At 53.4% G+C, this 16538-nt stretch overlaps 1 protein-coding gene across 1 annotated transcript in view; it reads left to right on the plus strand.

Moving 5' to 3' along the window:
• Positions 1 to 16538, plus strand: part of TLL2 (tolloid like 2) — a 139847-nt gene that overhangs the window by 99115 nt on the left and 24194 nt on the right. Inside the window, exons 8-11 of the mRNA XM_070057473.1 lie at positions 1088 to 1203; positions 7615 to 7717; positions 14775 to 14891; positions 16006 to 16151. Coding sequence (XP_069913574.1) covers positions 1088 to 1203; positions 7615 to 7717; positions 14775 to 14891; positions 16006 to 16151 — 482 coding nt within the window. The remainder of the gene's footprint in view (positions 1 to 1087; positions 1204 to 7614; positions 7718 to 14774; positions 14892 to 16005; positions 16152 to 16538) is intronic.

Raw genomic sequence — 16538 nt, forward strand, 5'->3', positions numbered from 1 at the left:
ATGCTTATGGATGCTCATGTCCATGCTTGGGGGGACCCCTAATAGGAGGGACACTCAGTGTCTCTGTCTCTGGGGTCTGAAGGCCTGCGGGTCAGGGGAGTACATAACCTGTATTCACACAGGGACCCTTTGTTTGAGGACAAGTTAGGAGAACAGGTTTTCACAATGTAAAGACTACATGCTGGACTCATAACCAGCTGGCGGTTCAGCATTCAAGGGCACAGTAATCTACCACAAGTCCCTGTGCCTCTGCATTTTTCTCTGTTTTCTTGACAACTTTTTAAAAAGATTTTATCTATTTGAGAGAGAGAGTTACAGACAGAGAGAGGGAGAGACAGAGGGAAAGGTCTTCTATTCATTGGTTCACCCCCTAAATGACCACAATGGCTGGAGCTGCGCAGATCTGAAGCCAGGAGCTTCTTCCAGGTCTCCCATGGGGGTGCAGGAGCCCAAGGACCTGGGGCCATCCTCTTCTGCTTTCCCAGGCCATATCACAGAGCTGGATCAGAAGAGGAGCAGTCGGGACTTGAACCAGCGCCCATATGGGATGCTGGCATCGCAGGCTTAGCTCACTACACCACAGCACTGGCCCCTCCTGACAGTTTGGCAGCCCTTTCAGAGTGGGTGGCAGATGAGGAAGAGAAACGCGTCTCAAGGTCCCCCACCGTGTTTCCCCTTCACCCACTTGCGCCCCCACATTCTCCATACTGTGAGATGATTAGTAGGAATTATTATGACTACTGTGCATGGAGCACTCACCACGTGCCCGGCACTGAGTGGATGCATTCTGTGTGTGATGTGGATGATTCCAGCGACTCTTTGAGATTGTCCCTGTCCATCTTTCAGACGAAGGCCCAGCCAGGGGAAGACACCAGCTCTGGGCCAGGCCTCAGAAGTCCCAGAAGTTTTACACTGTCATGCTTGGACTCTACTTTCCCATCTGTTAGCCAGAAAAAATACCAATGTGCCTGGCACGCTGCTCTCCAGTGTGGGGAAGCAGTGTGTGTGTTCAGTGGCTGGAGACGGGGCTTTGCTGGTGAGAGCAGGTGCAAGTGCCAGTGTCACAGTTGTCCTTTTGCCTGTGCAGCTTGTGGGGAGACCCTGCAGGACACGACAGGAAACTTTTCCGCTCCTGGTTTCCCAGATGGCTACCCTTCCTACTCCCACTGTGTGTGGAGGATCTCGGTCACTCCAGGGGAAAAGGTAGGTGGGAACCCCCGGGGGAACTGCATGGCCCGCTCTGAGTTGGGTGAGGCGGGAGGTTAATGGTGGTAAAGATGGCTGTTTTGTTACAAGCACCCACTGCACATCAGGCACTGTGTTGCACGCTTGGCATGCAAAGCTCTTGGATCGTTTGGTCTGTCTCGCCATACAAATGTCCATGTCACTTATAAATCAAGGAGGCTCCATCCTCCTGCCACTAGAAGTATATGATTATAATCCAATCCCCCTGAGGGCAAGGATGCAATCTGGAATTTCTAGGCAACTTGGAGTTGTCACCTTTACACCTTACACCTGTCACCTTGCACTTGCCTAGGAGGCAGGTGCAGCCTCCATCTCACCATCGGGGGCCTCAGGAGCACCTGCTGACACCCCAGCCCATGCTCCCAAGCACCACCCACCCCTACCTGGTGAACAGCTATCCTGCTGTGGCGGTGGGGGTGGGCTGACCAGGTGTGCCAACTCCCCTCGGCAGGATGGGTCTAGGGAAGAAACCTGTGAACCCAAGAGCTACTTTTTTTAATTTGTTGTTTTCATATTATTTGAGGGACACAGAGAGAAAGACAAACAGACAGAGTTCCTGATCTACTGGCTCACCATCAAAATGCCAGCAATGGCTGGGGCTGGCTCAGGCTGGGAGCTGGGAACACAATCCATGTCTCCCACCTGGGCAGCAGGGCCTTAACCACCTGAGCCATCACCTGCTGCTTTCCAGAATCTGCAACGGCAGGAATCAGGAGCTAGGACCAGGTGTGAGATCCAGATTCTCCAATAGGAGACGCAGGCATCTTAGCCAGCCTCTTTACTGCTAAGGCCAAATGCCTGCCCTGGCTCAGAGCCGTTTGGACTGGGAATCCCCAGGTCCTGGCTCCCCAAAGGGTGGCTTCGTGTCTGGGTAAGCTCTGATTAGGCACACTTCTTTGGCCCCCAGAATTCAGTGTGATGAGCCCAGGGCAGGGGCCTCTTGCGCTGGTCCCAGAATAGTAAATTCAAAACCCTTCCACAGAGAGAAGGCATATTCCTGTATCCATTATATGGATGGGGAATTGGAGGCTTGGACCTTTAGGAAAAATGCCCAAATTCCCAGTGAGGTAGAGAATTGGGAACGGGGAAGTGGGTCTTTGTGCACCAAAGCTTACCTTTGCCCTACTTGTCTACAAATCCGAGTGTCCTCCAGGCTGTCTCAGAGCGTCTGCCACTGTCTTTGAGAAGCCTTCTCGGAGCGCTGGGCCTAGGCCCAGTCCCTGTGTCCACACTCATCGTAGCATGTCTCATCAGATCGTGGCTGCTGGTTGGTTTTGTTGCACTTCTAGAACGTTGAGCATCCTGGGGATAGAGAGTGTTCACCACCAGGTGTGTAGAAGAATTGCTGAATGAACGTGTGGACAGATGGGCTGAGTGGAAACCAATGGCTAGTGGTAGCAACACGGTGTGTTGGAATTTTTTAACTGCTGGTAGCCAACCTTCAGGCAGTCCAAATTCATAGTTTTTTTTTTATAAAAAAGATTTATTTATTTATTTTAAAGACAGATTACATAGAGAGGTAGAGCCAGAAAGAGAGAGAGAGAGAGGTCTTCCATCTGCTGGTTTACTCTCCAAATGGCCACTATGGCTGGAGCTGAACCAATCTGAAGCCAGGAACTTCTTCCAGGTCTCCCATGAAGGTGCAGGGGCCCAAGCACTTGGGCCATCTTCTGCTTCCCCAGGCCATAGCAGAAAGTTGGATTGGAAGTGGAGCAGCTGGGACTTGAACCAGTGCCCATTTGGGATGCTGGCACTGCAGGCCAGGGCTTTAACCCACTGCACCACAGCACCAGCCCCTAAACTCATAGCTTTTTAAAAATGCCCTCTTAAGTGTTCAGTGAAGCATAGTTTGGTCCCTGGAAGAAATGACTAAGAAGCATTCTCTGTGGACTGGGTGTTAGCCTCTGCATGAGTCAGCTAAATACAGTCTCGTGTGAACGGGGCTGTTTCCATGCTGCCTTCACAGGGAAGGAGATGGACTTGCCCCAGCTACTGAGCTTGTTGCCAAGTTGGGATTTGAACCCAGGCAGTGGAATTCTGAGAGCCTGAATGTTTGATTGCATTCTTATTATACAAAGTGCACAGGTGGTAGATAGACACTCGAACTTAGACACACGCATCTGCACATACACACACATACACACACACACACGTGTGCACTCACAAACCCTTTCTTTGTCTGTCAGCATTTCAGGCAGTGTGGGTGTCCTCTTGTATTGGAGGCTCCAGACCTGTCTGCTAGAATGGATGGGCCATCCTCTTGCCTGAGCTAACAGGAAGGAGGCAGGAAGGAGGCGGAGGAAGTGGAAGGGGTCTGGTAATCCCCAAATTGTTGCTTTGCCCTGCACAGCAGAGGCTATGTGATACGTCTGAACCACGTGAGTTTTCCCCAGCCTTAATTATGAATGCTAACTGGTAGCAGGGAGAATACACATCATTGAAATTCCTGCACCAATTATTGCAATTTCTGCTTCACCCAGCCTTCCCCAGAGCTGCTGGTAATTAGCCAGCTTGATTGATTCGAGTATCACCTCTTGTTCATCACCTCTTCCCCCATGGTCTTTATGGTTCACTAACGTACTTAAGATAATTAGCTTGAATAATTGTCCTGTTCATTCAGATCATGAATGTGTTGCCAAGGAAGTTGTACTAACATTTCCTTTCTCTAATCTAAAAAAGCAAAGGCTAAAGAAGTATTGTGCCACCAGCTTTCAAGTCTGGCTGAGCTTTGTCACCTGAATGCGAGCCCTGTGGGGCATGAAAGAAATCCAAGGTCCATGCCTGGTAGGAAGAGACTCAGCATTTAGCTCGGGTCCCCCTTGCTCCCAGGGAGTCTGATTTAATGGAAGGTGAGCATTTGCTGAGTCTCGGCAGCTGTTCCTTTTAGAGCTTCCGAGGTGACGCTGGTGTGCATGTAGGGTTGAAAATCCCTGCTCTAGTTTGGAAGAAAAGTGTTGTTACACATACACACATGCATACACAGATACACCAGAGGCACACACATACATACACACACAGATACACACACATGGATACACACAGAGATACACAGACACACAGGGATACACACGGAGATACACAGACATACAGGGATACACACACAGATAGACACACATATAGGCACACTCACACACACACACACACACACACATACCCCAGAATATGAGAAGAGGGGAATGCCCTGCTGTTCTCTGGTACTTTTAAAAAATTTTTAATTCTTAATTTTTTAAAAGATTATTGGGGCCTGTGCTGTGGCATAGGGGGTAAAGCTACCACCTACAGTGCCAGCATCCTATAAGGAGTTCTGGATCAAGTCCAGGCTGCTCCACTTTCAAAAAAGCTCCCTGCTAATGCTGCTAATGTGCTTGGGAAAACAACAGAAATGGCCCAAGTCCTAGGGCCCCTGTGCTGCATAGGAGACCCAGAAGAAGCTCCTGGCTTCAGATAGGCCCGGCTCTGGCCATTGAGGCCATTTGGGGAGTGAACAAGCAGATGGAGGGCCCCTCTCTCTCTCTCTCTCTCTCTCTCTGCCTCTGCCTCTTTATTCATTTATTTGAAAGGCAGAGTTACAGAGAAAAAGAAAGAGAGAGAGAGAGAGAGAGAGAGAGAGAGTCTTCTATCTGCTGTTTCACTCCCCCAAATAACCACAACAGCCAAGGCTGAGCCAGGCAAAAGCCAGGAGCCTGGACCTCCATCTGGGTCTCTCACATGGGTACAGGGGCCCAAGCACTTGGGCCGTCCTCTGCTGCTTTCCAAGGTGCATTAGCAAGGAGCTGGATCGGAAGTAGAAAAGCCAGGACCCAAACGGGCGCCTGTATGGGATGCCATGTCACACATGTGACTTCCCTGCTACACAACACCACAGACCCCCTGTTTTCTGGTACTGACTCCTCATTTCCTAGCAGGCCACTGGGCTCTGTGGAAGCAGGTGCTACTTGTCCTGAGGCCCAGACGTTGGAGGGGATTGGCTCCAGAGAAGGGGAGGGCACTTGTAACGTCAATCATGGTGGGTAGTGTGTAAGGGGCAGCAGTCAGTGTGGGCTGGGGGACATCAAGAGAGTACTCAGTGTGGCCTGGTTTTAGCACTGCTGTTTGTAGAATGTGTGAGTGTGTACCAGGCAGAGCGCCGCGTGCTATCTGCAGCCTGCTGCACCATCCGATGGCAAGCACATTGTTCGCCAGCTGAGATCAGAGGTCCAAGAAGTGTAGAATTTTCCAGATTGCAGAGCTAGTAAGTGGGGGGGGGGGGAGCTAAGGAGTGAATCCAGTCTGCCTAACTCTGAAGACACGTGCTCAGCATCACTGTAGGAGACAGAGATCAGATCCTGTCCTCCAGGACAATCAGGGAAGGATTCCAGGAGGAGGAGGCTCCTGAGCTCGTGGTCCTAAGGCGGTTTTGTGGCCATGGGTGCACCAGGAGGCTCTGGAAGGCAAGCAGGGAGTTTCATTGATGAGATGGGGGCCTGGGGAGTGACAGGAGTTTGCGAAACATGGCGGGGAGCTGGTTAACATGAGCTGCATGGGGAAGATTGGTCGAGAAGCCGCAGTATGCGGAGTGGACAGAGCACAGCAAGGAGGCGTCCACCAGGTGGCTGGAAGGCAGCGATCAGGAAGAGCTGATGGGCGTGGAGGGAGGGACCCAGACATCCTCAGGAAAAGAGCTGATGGTGTGGGTGCTGGGCACATAGGGGGGACTCAGGAGAGAATATGGAGTGTGTGGTTCACAGCGAGGTTGGGTGGCTGGGCGATCGGGCGATCCAGCCTCCTGCACTGTTTGTGCTCTCACAGTTAATGGGGAGCAGGTAGGGCAGGAGCCAGTCAGACAGCGAGAACCGTGGTGAGAGGAGAGACCACTGTGGTGGGGGCAGAAGGGACAGGTTCAGAGCAGAGAGCCTGGGAGCTCGGGGTCAATCAAGAGGTCCTTTAGATCTGGCCCAGAGGGCACTAGTGTCTGATTAGCGCCTGTCCAGCCTGAGGGTTTATTTAGAGAGAGAGGTCCCAGGGGGCTGGTTGAATGTCACAGAAGAGGCCAGCAAGGGACAGAGAGTGAAGATGCTGGAGACGATGAGCCGCTGAGAGCAGTGGTAGGGCCAGGGGTGCAGGCCTAGGCGGGGCTGGGGAGCAGTGAGAGCTGAGATGCACGGGGCAGGGCACGTGGGGGACAGGTAGAGGGCTGGGGCCAGACAGCTCTGCTTCTTGGCCCAGCAAGAAGCATCAGCCCCCCACCAGATGGTGCTTTAGTGGGGGTGGTGGTGAAGGTCGAGGGGAAACCTGAACTCTGCTCTAGGTTACCTGCCAGGGGGGAGGGGGGATGCTGAGCTGGAGGCCCAGCCTGCTCTGCCTTCTGGCCCCTTCCACTCAGTATGCACCTATTTGGCCACAGGGGCATACACTGACCTCAAGGATTCCAGAATGTTCTTTCCCAGGCCCAACTAGACCTTACACCTCCCTAGGCTGTTATCTTGCATTTGACCCCTTTGCCCCCTCATTCTACACACACACACACACACACACACACCCCTATACTGGGCCCACAGTCCTGTTCCCAAACAGCTCCCTCCATGGTTCAGGTCAGTTCCTCTCAGGAGCTGCTCGAGCCCTGCCTCTCTGCACCGGCTCCCTGGTCCTCTTGGGCTAAATGTCGCCTCCTCTAAGACCTCTTTGCGAGATCACCAGGTTTGTTCCTCAGCTCTCAGAGCGGCCCAGATGCTCTTTCCGACTGTGGGTTTTCAGCATTTATGCCATAGTGGTCTCATGGCCTTGACACATCTGTCTTTCCTGCCTTCTCTGCTACCTCTTCTCATCTTCCCATCTTGGCTGGCGCACAGTAGGCAGTCAACAAACAATGAATGAGGGAACGGATGGACTGTCGGGAGGCCATTGGACTCCCCAGACCTCACAAAAATGAAGTCATGGTTAAAGGGACGGTGAGCACGGAGGTGCTCAGATGCACTCAGGCTAGCCCCAGGACCTTTGGACCGGTTGATGGTGTTACAAGATCTTTTTTTTTATCTCTGAACTTCACTGACTCCTTGTTCCTTCCAAATCCCTAGTCTCAGCATGCCCCGGCCCGTGTTTTGAATGCATGTTGCTTTCTATAAACCACTGCATGACTTCAGAAGTGGGAGCGCATCCCCAGACAGAACCAAAGGATCCATCTGCCTCTGTGTGCTCCCTGTCCTGCTTCAGGTTCATTAGGTCGCGTCAGGGGGTTTCCTGTGCACGTGTCTCTGCAGAGGCACTCCTACTGTGGGCTGGGGGCCCCGTGTGCAAAAGGGGAACCTGAGAACACTGCTGTGGGAGGCACAGCTTTCCAAACTCTCTCTCGGGCTTTGCTGCCCAAACTCACTTTATGGTAATTCTTTGCAGATCGTCCTAAACTTCACGTCCATGGACTTGTTCAAAAGCCGTCTGTGCTGGTACGACTACGTGGAGGTCCGTGACGGTTACTGGAGAAAAGCACCCCTGTTGGGTGAGTTGGCTTTTGGGGGCCCCGTGGGACACGGTGAATGTTTGGAAGGCTCATCCCACCAGCAGTCACAGGAAGCTCTCAAGGGCCTATGTCGTTGTAAAACTTGGAACACTCCATTTGGCCACACATGTTAAAAGCTTTGAAAACTGTGAAGACCCTTTGACCCAGCAATTCCACTTCTTGGAATTTATCCTAGGGAACTAATTAAGGAAGTGTGCACGGCTCTTGCCACAGGGGTGTTCACCGAAGCAGGAAAAATCGGAGGCAGTTTAAGTGTTCAGCAGGAGGGATTAGCGGGATAAATGATGATGCATCTTTCAACGAAACCTTTCCAGCTATTAAAGGCAAAGGTGGAGGTGACTGTTGATGATAAAGGTGTTCATGGTACACTGTTCCATTAAAAAAAATGCATGCTATGAGCTAGAATTTGCAGCAGGATTGCATATATAGATGTGCAGCATTGCAAACTTTGATGCCTTCAGAGATGGAGTATTCATGAAGGAGATAGGATTGGTGCAATAAAATAAGGAGCGGTGGGGAGTGTGGTGACCCGAACACCGAGCATCCTGTCCCAAATTATCCAAAAGAGTTGCTTAAGACACTGTGCAGGCCGAACTCCACTGGAACAAACCATTTTGCAATCTAAAATATAAATATCGGCCGGCACCACCGCTCACTAGGCTAATCCTCCGCCTGCAGCGCCGGCACCCAGGGTTCTAGTCCCGGTTGGGGCGCCAGATTCTGTCCCGGTTGCTCCTCTTCCAGGCCAGCTCTCTGCTGTGGCCCAGGAAGGCAGTGGAGGATGGCCCAGGTCCTTGGGCCCTGCACCCACATGGGAGACCAGGAGAAGCACCTGGCTCCCGGCTTCGGATTGGCGCAGCACGCCGGCTGTAGCAGCCATTTCGGGGGTGAACTAACGGAAGGAAGACTTTTCTCTCTGTCTCTCTCCCTCTCACTGTCTAAGTCTGCCTGTCAAAAAAATATAAATATCATGTAAAATTATAAATATGAATAACACCTAGAGGTTGGTTCAGGATGACAGGGTATGTTTTTAAGATGTATTCTGTTGTTGGATTAGATATGTTTTCCAGCCTTTCGACCTTGGGCATGTATTATTTATGTGAGCTGCACATGAACTCATCCATGGAAAGGCAGTGCAAATGAGAGGTGTGGGCAGGTAGTGAAAAGAGAAGAGCTGGCTCACTCACGATGGGTGGTAAGGAGAGAGCCGTCTTGTGGATGGCCAAGGGTGCCGAGCTTTGCGTAGAGGGCCGATGGCTGCAGGTCTCAGGAGCTGGCAGGCAACGGCATCCAGGCTGGGGCTGGAGAGAGATGTGAAAGGGCGGCAGCTGGAAGGGTCTCAGCCCTGTGGGGTGGGCAGGATATCAGTGAGGGCTTTGTCCCAGGCCTACCTTCACGCGCGCAGAAAAGCCACATTTGTTAGGGGTGGATAGCAGGTGTGGGGGTAAGCTGTGGTTATGCTAGCCCCAGCCCTGAGGTCTTGTCAGATTCTGGGAACCGAAGGTGGGAGAGGTCAGAAGAGGCTGTGGGGCAGGGCGCCTGGCTGGACTCAAGGGGGCCCAGAAGATAGGAAGCTTCTCCATGATGCAGGGGTCTTGTCTGGTGAGCTACTGGGAGGAGCACACAGTCACCCTCGGCCCGCAGCCTAAATTCCTGGAGGTACAAAGAGGTCAGCGTTTGTGCCCACAGGAGCTCTAGAGAGCAGGGTACCAGGTGGGAGGGATCTGTCAGGTAGTTAAGCAGGGCAGGCAGACAGGCCAAGAAGTGATCCCCAGGCCAGGTGTAGACAGGAATGTGTCTGGTGCAGGAGAAGTGGCCAGGCCTTCTGATGGCAGGGTGGGCACTGCTTGCCCTGGAGTTCTGCTGCCTGTGACAGGTGAGTGGACAGGGCAGGTGCTAGCGGCCAGAGGCATGTTTTACAGGTGGCTGGGTATGACAGAGGGTTGGATTCCCAGGGCTGGTTCCTACACCTGGCACTGCACCAGCAGTTCCCAGGAAGGTGTCTATGTTTCCAGCTTCCTGGAAAGCTGCAGAAATGCAATTCCCACAAGCAGGGCAGGGAGTGATCCTGTGAACCTAAAATACATGTGTGCGTGCCCGCGCCTGAGACCTGGGGAGGGGGCTGCAAGGTTGCTGCCAAGCTGCCAAATGGTGGCCTCGGAGAAAGGAAGCACAGAGTCCCTGGGCGGCCCGGGCCTTCCTCTGTACACTCCTCAGTTATCTGCATTTTTTACATAATACCTGTTTGCAAAAAAAGTGGGAGGCCTTCCATGAAAGTACGGAATTGTGGGACCTCCTGAGAAAACCAAGCTCCTCGAGTGCTGATGGGGTTTCTTTCTTTCTTTCTTTCTTTTTTTTTTTTGAAAGGTTTATTTATTTATTTGAAAGTCAGTGTTACACAGAGAGAGGAGAAGCAGAGAGAGAGAGAGAGAGAGAGAGAGAGAGGTCTTCCATCCGATGGTTCACTCCCCAATTGGCTGCAATGGCTGGAACTGCGCCAATCCAAAGCCAGGAGCCAGGAGCTTCTTCCAGGTCTCCCATGCAGGTACAGGGGCCCAAGGACTTGGGCCATCTTCCACTGCTTTCCCAGGCCATAGCAGAGAGCTGGATCGGAAGTGGAGCAGCCGGGACTTGGACTGGTGCCCATATGAGATGCTGGCGCTTCCGGCCAGGGTGTTAACCCACTGCGCCACAGCGCTGGCCCCCCAATGGAGTTTCTGAGTCCCACCGCAGGGCGGTGGCCGGGCTGGGATCACAGTGCCGACGCCCCGGCGATGGGCAGAGCTGACGACTGCATCTGCTCGGGGCATCCCCCTCGGGTTGCCAGAGGAAATGCGTTCTTCACTGTTGATCTGACAGTCGAAGTTCACTGGGCTTCCTGGAATTTTGTTTGCTAAGTCTGGAAGCCCTGGACCCCCGCGGGTCCAAGGCTGCAGCAGACTCCCAGGCTCCTGGGCTGGGGGGCACTCCCAGAGACTTGGGCTTCCCCTGGGACAGCAAGCACGTTCCTGAGCATGGGTGTGACAGGGAGCTGTCCAGCCGCCCTCTCTGACCGGACTTGAAGCCGGACGTTCCTCACAGCCGATCCTGGTGTCTGGCTGCATTGTCATGAATAAGGCAGAACCACGGTGTTGTGGTTGGTGGTGATGGTTTGTTTTGTTACATTTGAGGGTTCCTTTGGCTTATATTTTACCTAGTTTGTCAATGTGAGTGTGTGGGGTGTGTGTGTATAATGGACGTGGTATGTATGTGTTGTGTGGTGTATGTGTGTGTGTGGTATGTGGTGGCGTGTGTATGTGGTGTTTGTGCTGTGTGTGTGTAGTATATGTGGGATGTTTGTGTGTTATGTATGGTATGCATGTAGTGCATGTAGTGTGTGTAGTGTGTATGTGGTGTGTGGTGTGTACGTATGTGGCATGTGTGTGCAGTATATGTGTGTGATGTATGTGTGCTATACATTCCTGTGTGGTGTGTGTCTGATGGTATGTGTGGTATGTGTAGTATAGTATGTGTGATGTGTGTAGTATGTGTGTAGTGTATAGCATTTGTGTGGTATGCGGCATGTGTGTATGTGGTATTGTATATGTGCATGTGATATGTATGCGGTATGGTTTGTATGGTAGTGTATGACATATGTCTATGGTGTGTGTGTCATGTGTAGTATGAAGTGTGGTATATACATGGCATGTGTGTGTGATGTGTATATGTAGTGTGTATATGTGTGGTATGTATGTGGTGTAGCATGTGATGTTGTGTGGGGGTATAATGTGTTATATGTATGTGTGGTGCATGTGGTGTGTGTATGGCATGTGTGAATGTAGTGTGTGTGTACATGTGTGTGGTGTGTGTGTAGTGGGGGTGTATATGTGGTGTGGCTTGTGTGTACATGTGTGTGGTGTGTGTGGTGTGTGTGTAGTGGGGGTGTATATGTGGTGTGGCTTGTGTGTACATGTGTGTGGTGTGTGTGGTGTGTGTGTAGTGGGGGTGTATATGTGGTGTGGCTTGTGTGTACATGTGTGTGGTGTGTGTGGTGTGTGTGTAGTGGGGGTGTATATGTGGTGTGGCTTGTGTGTACATGTGTGTGGTGTGTGTAGTGGGGGTGTATATGTGGTGTGGCTTGTGTGTACATGTGTGTGGTGTGTGTGTAGTGGGGGTGTATATGTGGTGTGGCTTGTGTGTACATGTGTGTGGTGTGTACGTGTGTGTGGTGAGTGGTGTGTGTGCTCTGCAGCTGAGGCAGGGCCTTGTACCTGTGCCCAGCCTCCTTCTCGTGCAGGACTTGTCCTTTGCCAACTACGTGGCCTGCTCTAATGTTTCCAAATGCAGTCGTTAGTGGAGTTTTTGTGTCGGGAAGCAGTGCACTGCGCAGCGAGCGGGTCCCCAGGAGGGGTCAGTGCCACGAAGTCCGTGGGGCGGAGGCGGGGGGGCCCCCTGGGGCAGGAGGGTGAGCGGATTAGGGCAGACTGGGAAAGTATGCGTCTTGCTCTGAAAAACCATGGGGCGCATTTTTTCCCAGGGCAGTGTGTGAAAATCCAGGCATAATGGACGCATAACTTTTTATGAATGAACCCTTTATGACTCCCCGCGGAGCCCACTTGTCCTGTCCTCCACTGCATTTCCTCTCCTTGATATCCTTATTAAGCTCCCCCTCCCTGGCCGGGAACCAGATTCCAGTTTAGGAATGTGACACCTTTTCCTAGCCCAGTCTGTCCCCGCTCCTTCCAGAGGAGGCTGGCAGAATTCAGGACGTTTCACCGCTGGGTAAAGAGGCCAGCTTGCTTTTCCAGTTTCAGTGCTGTTTAAGAGAGTCTCCTGAAGCGGGGAGCAGGGTGGCGGTGTGGGGTGCTGAGGACCGCCCCGTGCCAGCTGGAGCCCCTCCCGAGGGCTGCTGGGTGCACGAGTGTCCTGGGGCCCTTCTCTGTCACCGTGACATGCACAAAACCCTGTCCCTGCTTCCCTGAAATGGGAGAGAAGTGCAGAGAGGCCAGGCTGGCCCATCAGTGTCGTGTGCGGCTCGCTGGGCAGGGCAGCCCGTCACAGAAGCAGAAGTGATGAGCCCATCCGAGCGCCCTGCCTGGCCTTTCCACAGTCTGGCTCTGACCCTCGGTCCTGGCCGCCCGCTTCCCTGCGGGGCAGTGGACTGGGTGTCTGTTTACCCAGAGCTGCACCAGGCTCCGAGTTGCATGCAGGACAGAGAAGCTCCCAGTGATGGTGGTAGCAGTGCTGGTGTTGATGACGATGGAGGGGATACTGATGGTGCACCCCCAGACTCAGACTGCCGAGGTTCAGATCCTGTTTCCACATACGGCTTTGAGACTTAAATTCTCTGATCCTCAGTTTTCTCATCTGTGAGAAGGGACTGATGATAGTAGTTGATGTGGGAAGTAGAGGGGCTGGCTCAGCCGGGTCGGTAGCAAGAGGGGAGGACCAACTCCTGCTAGGGTCTACGGACCTAGTTAAGAATTGCACAGCAGTTGGGGAGGAGTGCTTGGAAGTGACTGGCAATTGAATCTATCGCATCCAGCTCCGCCAAGGTGGTAAAATGCAGTTTACCCGCAGTTCCTAGCTGCTCTGGGCAGTGAGCAGAAGCGGGGTGTGCTGTGGGCCCCGGGGTGCTGGGTGGTTCTTCTTATGCAGCTGGGTCCTTGGGCAGCCAGGCAGGCAGCCCCAGGCCCTCTCTCTCTGGAAACCAATCCTTAGTGGCAGCAACAACTGGGGCTTTAAAAGGAGAAGGCTGGACTGCAGCGGAGCTGGCTCAGGAGGAGTTCCTGCCTTCCGTCCCGTGCCGTCCCCTCCCTGGTCAGCAGCACCTTCTCACTCGCGCTAACCGACACTACGTGGCCGTGCCAGAGGAACCATTACTGAGAATTTACAGCTCCTGATGCGCTCAGCCTTGCCAAATGCTAGCAGCATTTTCATTTCATCACAGTACTAAGCTCACCAAATCCACAAGGCTACAGGTGGCGGGCCTCGGAAGGAAGTCACAGGAGATTAGCAGCTCTTCTGCCCGGGACTGGGTGCTGCAGTCGGCCACTAGGGAGTGTCCTTGTGGCATTTATTCCTCCCCTTCTCACCCACACCCCCCCTCTGTCGCTAGTGTGGTGTCTCACATGGCCCCAGCACTACGAGTGTCCACTAAATACCTGCTAGAATACTGAGATATGAGCTGGGCACTGCACAGTACACTGTTGTGTTTTTTTTTTTTTTTTAAAGATTTGTTTTATTTATTTGAAAGACAGAGCTACAGAGAGAGGTAGAGCCAGAGAGAGAGATGTCTTCCATCCAATGGTTCACTCCCCAGTTGGCCGCAACGGCCAGAGCTGTGCCAATCCGAAGCCAGGAGCCAGGAGCTTCTTCCAGGTCTCCCATGTGGGTGCGGGGGCCCAAGGACTTGGCCCATCTTCTACTGCTTTCCCAGGCCACAGCAGAGAGCTGGACTGGAAGTGGAGCAGCCGGGACTAGAACCAGTGCCCATATGGGATGCTGGCACTGCAGGCAGCGGTTTAACCCACTACGCCACAGCACCGGCCCCAACAGTGCACTGTTAACCAATTGCACTTGATGGCTTTTAGTTTGTTCATCACAATCAAGTTCAGAGTATTTCCATTGTCCCTCAAGAAAACACATCTTATTCAGGCGTAGTTACTTCTCGTCTCCCCCACGCTGCCCAGTGCTTAGTGAATGGTTTCAGTGACTCACACGGTAGGTACCAGGCAGAACCATGGACGTCCAATGCTAACAGACCCCGGCTGATCTGTGGTCCGAATGGATCAGGAAGGCCGAGTCCGTCCCCCCGCCCCCGGCCTGGCCTGCCCTACTTCAGTGGCTGTGCCCTGGGCACTTGGGTCAGTTGGAATCCAGAATTCTCCAGAATGAGCACACGCGTGGCCGGCCTGGCTGTTTTCACCCTGTGCGTGCTGCAGGGTGCGTGTCGCCGCTCACACGGAGCCGCGTGTGGAACGCCACAGCTCTGGCTCAGCGGCGAGCAGCTGCTTGCTGTCGCAGGTGGGCTGACTGTTTGTGTTCCGCCTTCCAGGTCGGTTCTGTGGCGACCAGGTCCCGGAGCCCCTGCTGTCCACAGACAGCCGGCTCTGGGTGGAGTTCCGCAGCAGCAGCAACATCCTGGGCAGGGGCTTCTCTGCCGTGTACGAAGGTTTGTGCGTGATGGCAGCCGGGCTGGGGTGGCTCCCGGGCAGCCTGCTCTCCTGCTCCCCCCGTACACACCCCAGCACACCGCACTGCACCGCGAGGGTCCACCCCACAGCCCCTGTCCCATGACATTCTGGAAGCTGGGGCCAGCTGTGCTCACCTCGGAATTGGTGGTGTCAACCTGTCACCACCCGTGAGCCCTCCGTGCAGTGCCGCTGGGGTGTGGGGTCCCCTGGGCGGGGGTGGCAGGTCGGGGGGTGGACCTCTGTGGAAGGCAGCCGCCCCTGCGCAGCTGTGGGAGCCTGAGCAGAGTGCTTGCTCTCTGGGCCCGTGTTTCTTTCATCTGGGATAAGAAGACTTTTGGCCGACAACAGGGAATCCCCAGTGGCATTTCTCAGATGGGCCTTGGAGGCTGGGGGCGGAGCAGAGGGAGCCCTGGCTCTGGGCTCCACCCACCTGTTTGTTTGACAAGCTGAGTTTCTCTGGCTCACTCCCCTCCCCACGCTGCTGCACGGTGATGGAGGCCATCTTCCGCTTTAACTTATGGAATTTTGGAGTTGTCAACATTTTGGTTTTTTGTAAAAGAAATAGTGTTTGTGCATGTGTGTGTGTGTGCGTGTGCCTGTGTGTGTGTAAACATGCACTTGCCCGTGTAGGTATGCATGGGCACATAAGTGCACATATGTACACGTGTGTATGCGTGTGCATGTGCGTCTGCCTGTGTGCCCACGTGTTCCTCAGGACCAGCCATTCCACCCTCTGCCATCCACATTGGAATCACCTGGGAAACTTCACTGCGTCTCATTCCCCCCACACACCCAAGGTCCCTTTGAATCAGAACCCTGGAGATGTAGCTCCAGTTTCCACAGTTCAAATCTCCCAGGTGGTTTTGCTGCACAGTGCAGGTGGAGAACCACTGCTCTATGTGGTTATTTTCTTTCTATGAAAAGAAATCAGAGTTGAAAACATGCCATCATCCTTTCCTGGTGGTAGTCTTTGTTGAACTGATGAAAATGTTGGTATGTGGCGCCTCCTAGTGGTGACAAGTGGCCACCCACTTTCCTTGGTGAGCTCTGACCAGGGACGACCCCTCACTGGTCCTGTGTGTCTTTGTATAGCTACCTGTGGTGGAGACATCAACAAAGATGCCGGCCAGATCCAGTCTCCCAACTACCCCGATGACTACAGGCCTTCCAAGGAGTGTGTGTGGAGGATTACCGTCTCCGAGGGCTTTCACGTGGGGCTCACCTTCCAGGCTTTTGAGGTGAGCGTGCTCAGATCACCTTCTTAGGGGGCATTGGAGGGAGGCCAGTAAACCCATCCATAAAGATGAGTTTCCCTTAAAAAAAAAATCAAACAGGAAGCTAAGCAGGCATCTCAGGCCTTTCAGGCCCACCTGCCGTCTGAGGTCTGCTGGGGAGGGGAGGGTTACCATGGAGGCCAGCATCCAGGCAGGACTCCGTGGGGCTTTTGTCAACTTGTTCTCCCCTCTTTGTCTCCTCGGAGTCTCCTCCAGGCTGGATTCACCCCTGCCTTCTACAACTAGGGACACCGGCTGCAGAAGCCCGGCACGTGCTGGCCTGGGATAGATTTCTAGAAGGGGCCCATCAAGCCATCTCAATCACAGACCTCCAAGCCAAGCCCTCTGGCG

Source organism: Oryctolagus cuniculus, chromosome 15 (genome assembly GCF_964237555.1).
Source record: "Oryctolagus cuniculus chromosome 15, mOryCun1.1, whole genome shotgun sequence".
Taxonomy (NCBI): Eukaryota; Metazoa; Chordata; class Mammalia; order Lagomorpha; family Leporidae; genus Oryctolagus; species Oryctolagus cuniculus.